Source organism: Triticum aestivum, chromosome 5D, assembly GCF_018294505.1.
Source record: "Triticum aestivum cultivar Chinese Spring chromosome 5D, IWGSC CS RefSeq v2.1, whole genome shotgun sequence".
Taxonomy (NCBI): domain Eukaryota; kingdom Viridiplantae; phylum Streptophyta; class Magnoliopsida; order Poales; family Poaceae; genus Triticum; species Triticum aestivum.
Genome location: NC_057808.1, coordinates 494,688,863 through 494,694,660, shown reverse-complemented (window position 1 = coordinate 494,694,660; position 5,798 = coordinate 494,688,863). Strand labels below are relative to the sequence as shown.

Here is a 5,798-nt window from a genome sequence, read left to right as displayed (position 1 = left end):
AATTGTAGTTGTTGGCCCATATGGACACGTGGCACTCGTTAATTGGCCCTGCATAATAATCCCTGCTGAGAACCCTGCAGGTGAGCCGAACCCGTCCAAAGCAGCTTGCGTTATGTAAATTGCAGTCGGCCTACTCGGAGCGCAGGTTACAAAAAAACATTATTTTTTTTCATGCATTTAACTTTTTCTTGCGGCCCAATTGAAGGAAAAAAAGTGGAGCAGGCCCCTTGGCCCACGTAAGGGACTGACTCTCGGTTCCCCAGTTGAAGGAAAAAAAAGATTCAAAGCAGGCCCCTTGACTGCATGGTTTGGAGGCCCAACCAAAAAAAATATTATGCATGGACGGACAAAATTTTTAGTACCACCTCAGATAGGTAAAGAAGAAAATAAATCCGTACGGTGAACTGACAAAAAATTAATGAAAATGCACCTTGCTTTATTAGAAGGTATAGATGTTTTTGGTGTAATTGAACATGGACACTTGGGCTGGCCAGGCCCGTCGATGTTACGATGACCCTCCACGTGGTAGTAGAAACATCGTCAAGGCAGATCTTAGCGGCTCAAGCGAATCCCCTTTTTGTAATTGTGAATTAGACTCGTGCCTGGTCTTGAGTGCCGCCATAGTTTGGTCGTTTCGAAGATTTCCTCATGGAAGAGACTATCTATTTTCTATATCCAAGAATTGCATGCAACAAGAAGAGAGCAAGATGATCATGCTTCATAGATCCCTAATAATTAGGTGAGAGGCACGATGGTAGTAGCCTAGGAGGACATGGTGAGAGTTATCGTCATGCTTGATTCGCCTGATTTTCATCAGCGATAATTGGTTTAACTCTCTGGAAAGGGAAATAATCCAATCTGTAGTTCCATCTATAATGATTGGGGAAGGATTCCATGTGTGTGTGTTCGCCACCAAGCTATCAGCGATCCAACTTCACAATTTCCTTTATAGTGTCTCATATTTTTTGAAACGCCTTCTTCTCGTGCCCAATTTGTGTACAAAGTGACAAAGACACTCAATTTGTTGTACCACCATCATGATTTCGCCCCAAAGATACTAAGCGCTAACGACGACACCGTCCCTATCGAGAAGCACAAGTCATCATGCATTCGGAAGCACATTGATCACCCCAACCCGGAATTCCATGAACCTGTTTAGGACGAATGTGGAGTAGTTCGCAATCCATTGCCATGGTGGCACCATCCCGTGTCTCAGTTCTCTCATCCTTTAGGAGTTCCTTACTAGAATTAATCTTTGAATGAAGAAATTTCAAGGGCACAAATTCACAATGTTGCAACGAACGATATTCCTTAGCTAATGTAACAAAAAAATAGTAAGAGAGAAAAGACCACTACAAAACCATGCACAACTCAACACTCTCGGTTTCTCACATTGACACACCTACGCTGACTATGACGGCCTGTAGCATGAAATCATATCAGCCCTTGGAATTAAACGAATGGCCGCTTGGACGCAGGATGAGGAGTCGACGACGATGCCACCCACGGAGCGGTTGCAGGGGCAGGAGAAGACGCGTCTGCCGTGAGGATGGTGACGTTGAGCTTCATGCCCATCTTGCAGTGGTTCCCAACGGTGCAAATAAACCACCTCCTCCCTGCATCACCGAGGTGGACTTGATCGGTGCCGGAGGTCCAGGCAACGGTGCCCTTGCTGTTCTTACACGCCTTGAAGTCCGGCCCACTCACTTCCACCACGTTATGGAAGGCCTTTTTGTAATTGAAGACTGCAATCAGTTGTGTGGATGAATTAGTCAATTAGCTCGAGCTTGCTACAGTTTTCTGATAGAGGATCACGAGTTTGTTAAGAACTGATGGTAAATGCAGATTAGCAGCAAATTACATTTCTTTGCGAACTTTTTGAAGCAATAAACAGTGTATATGTTTGTCGTGCCATAAGATTTGGAATGATTGATTACCTAGCGCGTCACCGACTGTGAACTGCTTGCTCTCGGACCAGGCGGTGTAGTCAAACCCGAGCGTCCACCCTGTGCCATCCCCCACGGGATGGACGGTGGCCGATGTGGCAAGCAACGGGAGGAAGACCACGGCCACTGCCACCGCCACGGCAAGCATATGCTTGGAAGCCATGGATGTCGTCGAGCACTGAAACTGAAACTGACTCCTCTTCCTTCTACTTACTGAACTGTACTCTAGGCTGGGTGTGACGAGAACAAGTACTCTTACATGGTTATATAGAGATATCGATTGTCCGAATTCACGTACGCATGTAGTGCATGGGAGGAGAAATGGTCAAGATGGACGTGGAGCTCGGCATTGCAGTGACCAATGGAACGAAGGGACGCGTCGATGGATTATAAGAAGCAGGAAAGGATTCAGCAACTTAATTTTGATTAGTTTGATCCGGTTGTTTCCGGGTCTCGTCCACCTGTGCGCTTGGGAGCATACGAGACGTGCATGCCGGGACAAAGGCGCCGAAGACCAAGTCGCTGCCGGCCGGCCACCGCACTTGGCCGGAGCCGGACAAAGGTTTGCTCCTCGTCGGTCCAAAGTCATTTTCCCCTCTTTCTTTTTTTAGGGAAACATGCAATACTTTATTGATCAATGGAACGGTTTACAGGAATAAACAGAGTATCAAAGGGTTGTAGAAGCCAAATATGGCGCCCTTCACCCAAATGCAATAAGCATGTCTAGTTAAACTATGCGCCTCCGTATTGGAGTGACGTCCTTTATGGACAAAAGAGATAGCCTGAAAATCACCACAACCGTCCTTTATTTCTTTGACGATTGGGCCAGTGATACCATGAGTTCCTGAGTTGATGTCGTTGATGGCGGAGAGACAGTCCGAGGCCGCTGTGATGTTTTGGAGTAGCGAGTCCCTTCCCAACGATAGCGCCTCACGACACGCCAAAGTTTCCAAAATGTGTGGGTCGGTCAGCCCGTGAAAAACCACAGCCGAAGAACCCATATACACACCTTGTCCATCCCGGCATACAGCGCTAACCGCACCAATAGGTGGGCTTCTACACACTGCACCATCCACATTAATCTTCACATATCCATGTGGGGGCGGAATCCATTTCCTTGCCTGTTCCTACGGCTGGCGAGCATGAGATCAGAGAGATACCTATTGATGAAAGAAAAGGTCGCCAAAGGGCTTTGGTGCTCTCCTTCATGGATCAATTTCCTCCGCGCCGACCATATCGCCCAGACGGTAACAACTCGGATCATTTCTGCATGTGATACCGCAGCAAGTATACTGAACATCCAAGATTTTGCGTCAGGTTCCACGATGGCCAGCATGTGCTCAACCAGCTCCGGGTCATTTAAGGCCCAAACACAACGCGCCATAGTACAGTTCATCAGAGAATGGAACCACGAGTCCTCAGCTCCACATATAGCACGGCATGGAGAAGGACCCATGTTTCTGTGCTTGATAACGTCCGCTGTCTGGAGCGAGGACTGGGCTAACCGATATAGGAAAACTTTAATCTTTGACAGAACCGGGATCTTCCGCAGATTGTCCCAACACTTTCTCTCGCGGCTGCAATCCGCTGGGCCGCCCCGGCTCTTGAGCCATGCCTCCCGCCGGAGCTTTGTCGTGATGAGCATCCGGTAACACGATCGCACTGTGAACTCCCTTTTCTTCTCATGTGCCCATGCCCAGCAATCAGGGTAATGACAGGTGCTCAACGGAATGTTTAAGATCACCACTGCATCAATAGGAAGAAAAGTTGAATTAACCAGGTCCTGTCTCCAGCTCGCTGATGTGGCGTTGATAAGCTCGGACACACGTTCTGGCCGGTGTGGAGTTAAGCAAACAATAGGCCTCATCGATGCTTCCTTTGGGAGCCAGTTCTGTTCCCATATGTGAGTAGTATTTCCGTCTCCAATGCGCCTAATCAAGCCCAAATTTAGCACTTCCTTTCCTTCCATGATGGCCCTCCAAATCTGCAATGGATTGTTGCCTAGTTCCGCATCCAAAAAATCAGTCACAGGAAAGTAACGAGATTTCAGTAGCTTTGCACTTAGAGTATTTGGTGATTGCAGAATACGCCACGCTTGTCTCGCCAAAAGAGCAAGATTGAAGAGCTCTATATCTCAGAATCCCAAGCTTCCTTCATGTTTCGGCCTGGTCATGACCTCTCACGAGACCCAACTAGTCTTTCTCTCGCCCCGTTTACTCCCCCATCAAAACTTGCAGATGATGGAGTTGATATGAAGACAGAGGCCTCTAGGGAGCTTGAAACAGGCCATCGAGAAAACAGGGACAGCTTGTGCCACGGATTTGATGAGCACTTCCTTCCTACCCGAAGACAATATTTTCTTCATCCATCCTTTGACTTTGTTCCACACACGTTCCTTCAGGTATTTGAACGCCCCGTTTTTGCTGCTACCAACATCTGTGGGCATACCCAGGTACTTTTCAGACAAGCTCTCATTCTGGACATTAAGAATATTGTTCATGCTATCTCTCACTTCCTGTGTACATCCCTTACTGAAGAAAACCGAAGATTTGGCAAGGTTTATTTTCTGTCCCGATGCTTGGCAATAAGATTTCAGCAGAGAAGATACCAGAGTAGCTCCCTCACTACTAGCCTTGACGAATAGCAGGCTGTCATCGGCGAAAAGTAAGTGGCTAACCGGCGGGGCCGTTTCTGCCACTTTGATTCCGTTGATTGGCGATGACTCATTCTGACTTTTTAGGAGGCACGAAAGGCCCTCTGTTGCCAACAAGAATAGGTAAGGTGATATCAGATCTCCCTGCCGAATTCCCCTTGTAGGAGTGAATTGCTCTAATTTCTTCCCATTGAATAAGACTGAGAATTTAAAGAGCTCACCATCCTCATCACTGTATCCACCCAAACTGGTGCAAAGCCCACTTTGGTCAGTATAGCGCGTAAATAATCCCACTCCATGCGATCGTACGCCTTCATCATGTCCAGTTTCAGGGCACAAAAACCATTCTTCTTTGACTTATTTTCGCTTCATGAAGTGAAGGCACTCATAGGCTGAGATAATGTTGTCAGTAATAAGCCTCCCCCCAACAAAGGCCGACTGCTCCTCAGATATGATCTCCGGAAGAATACTCTTCAATCTATTCGCCAAAACCTTGGAAGCAATCTTGTATATGACATTACAAAGGCTTATAGGACGGAATTGAGTAAGAAGCGTGGGGTTCGTTACCTTGGGGATAAGTACTAGGATAGTATCATTCAGCTCATCCACTGCTTCTTCCCCTCTCAAAATTTTCAAAATGATCAAAGTAATCTCATCTCCGCACACGTCCCAATGCCTCTGAAAAAAGTGGGCGGGATACCCATCTGATCCTGGCGCCTTAGTAGGAGCCATCTGAAAAAGTGCCACCTTCACCTCCTCCGTGTAACCAGAGGTTAATTATTTATTCATCTCCTCGGTCACTTTGCAAGGGACAGTATCAATCACCCTCTCCATGTTTGATGTACCCTCTGAAGTGAAGAGGTCCCAATAGAAAGCTGTAACCAACTTCTCCATCTCGTCTGCATCATCTGTTGTGGTGCCATCCTCCTTCATGAGTGCCTTAATTTTATTCTTAAGACGCCGTCTGCTAGCGCGCAGGTGGAAGAATTTAGTGTTCTTATCTCCTGCTGCTAGCCATGTAATGCGCGCCCTCTGACGCCACATTACTTCTTCCCTGTGATAAAGTTCGACCAAGCAGTCTTTAATCTTAACTTCAATTCGGGTCGGCTCAGTCCGACTAGGATCCGCCTGAAGCTTTCCAAGTTCCACATTTAGGCGTTTAATCTCAACTTTAACCTTACCAAAGGTAGATTTTTCCT

The 5,798-nt window shown here is 47.1% G+C and overlaps 1 protein-coding gene across 1 annotated transcript; it reads right to left on the bottom strand.

Moving 5' to 3' along the window:
- Positions 1–1,346: 1,346 nt before the first annotated feature.
- On the bottom strand, positions 1,347–2,109 carry LOC123125702 (mavicyanin). The gene is made up of 2 exons (XM_044546173.1): positions 1,938–2,109; positions 1,347–1,745 (listed from the first exon to the last, which is right to left on the bottom strand). Exons 1-2 carry the CDS (start codon positions 2,107–2,109, stop codon positions 1,453–1,455), a joined length of 465 nt encoding a protein of 154 aa, XP_044402108.1. The 3' UTR covers positions 1,347–1,452.
- Positions 2,110–5,798: the final 3,689 nt, after the last annotated feature.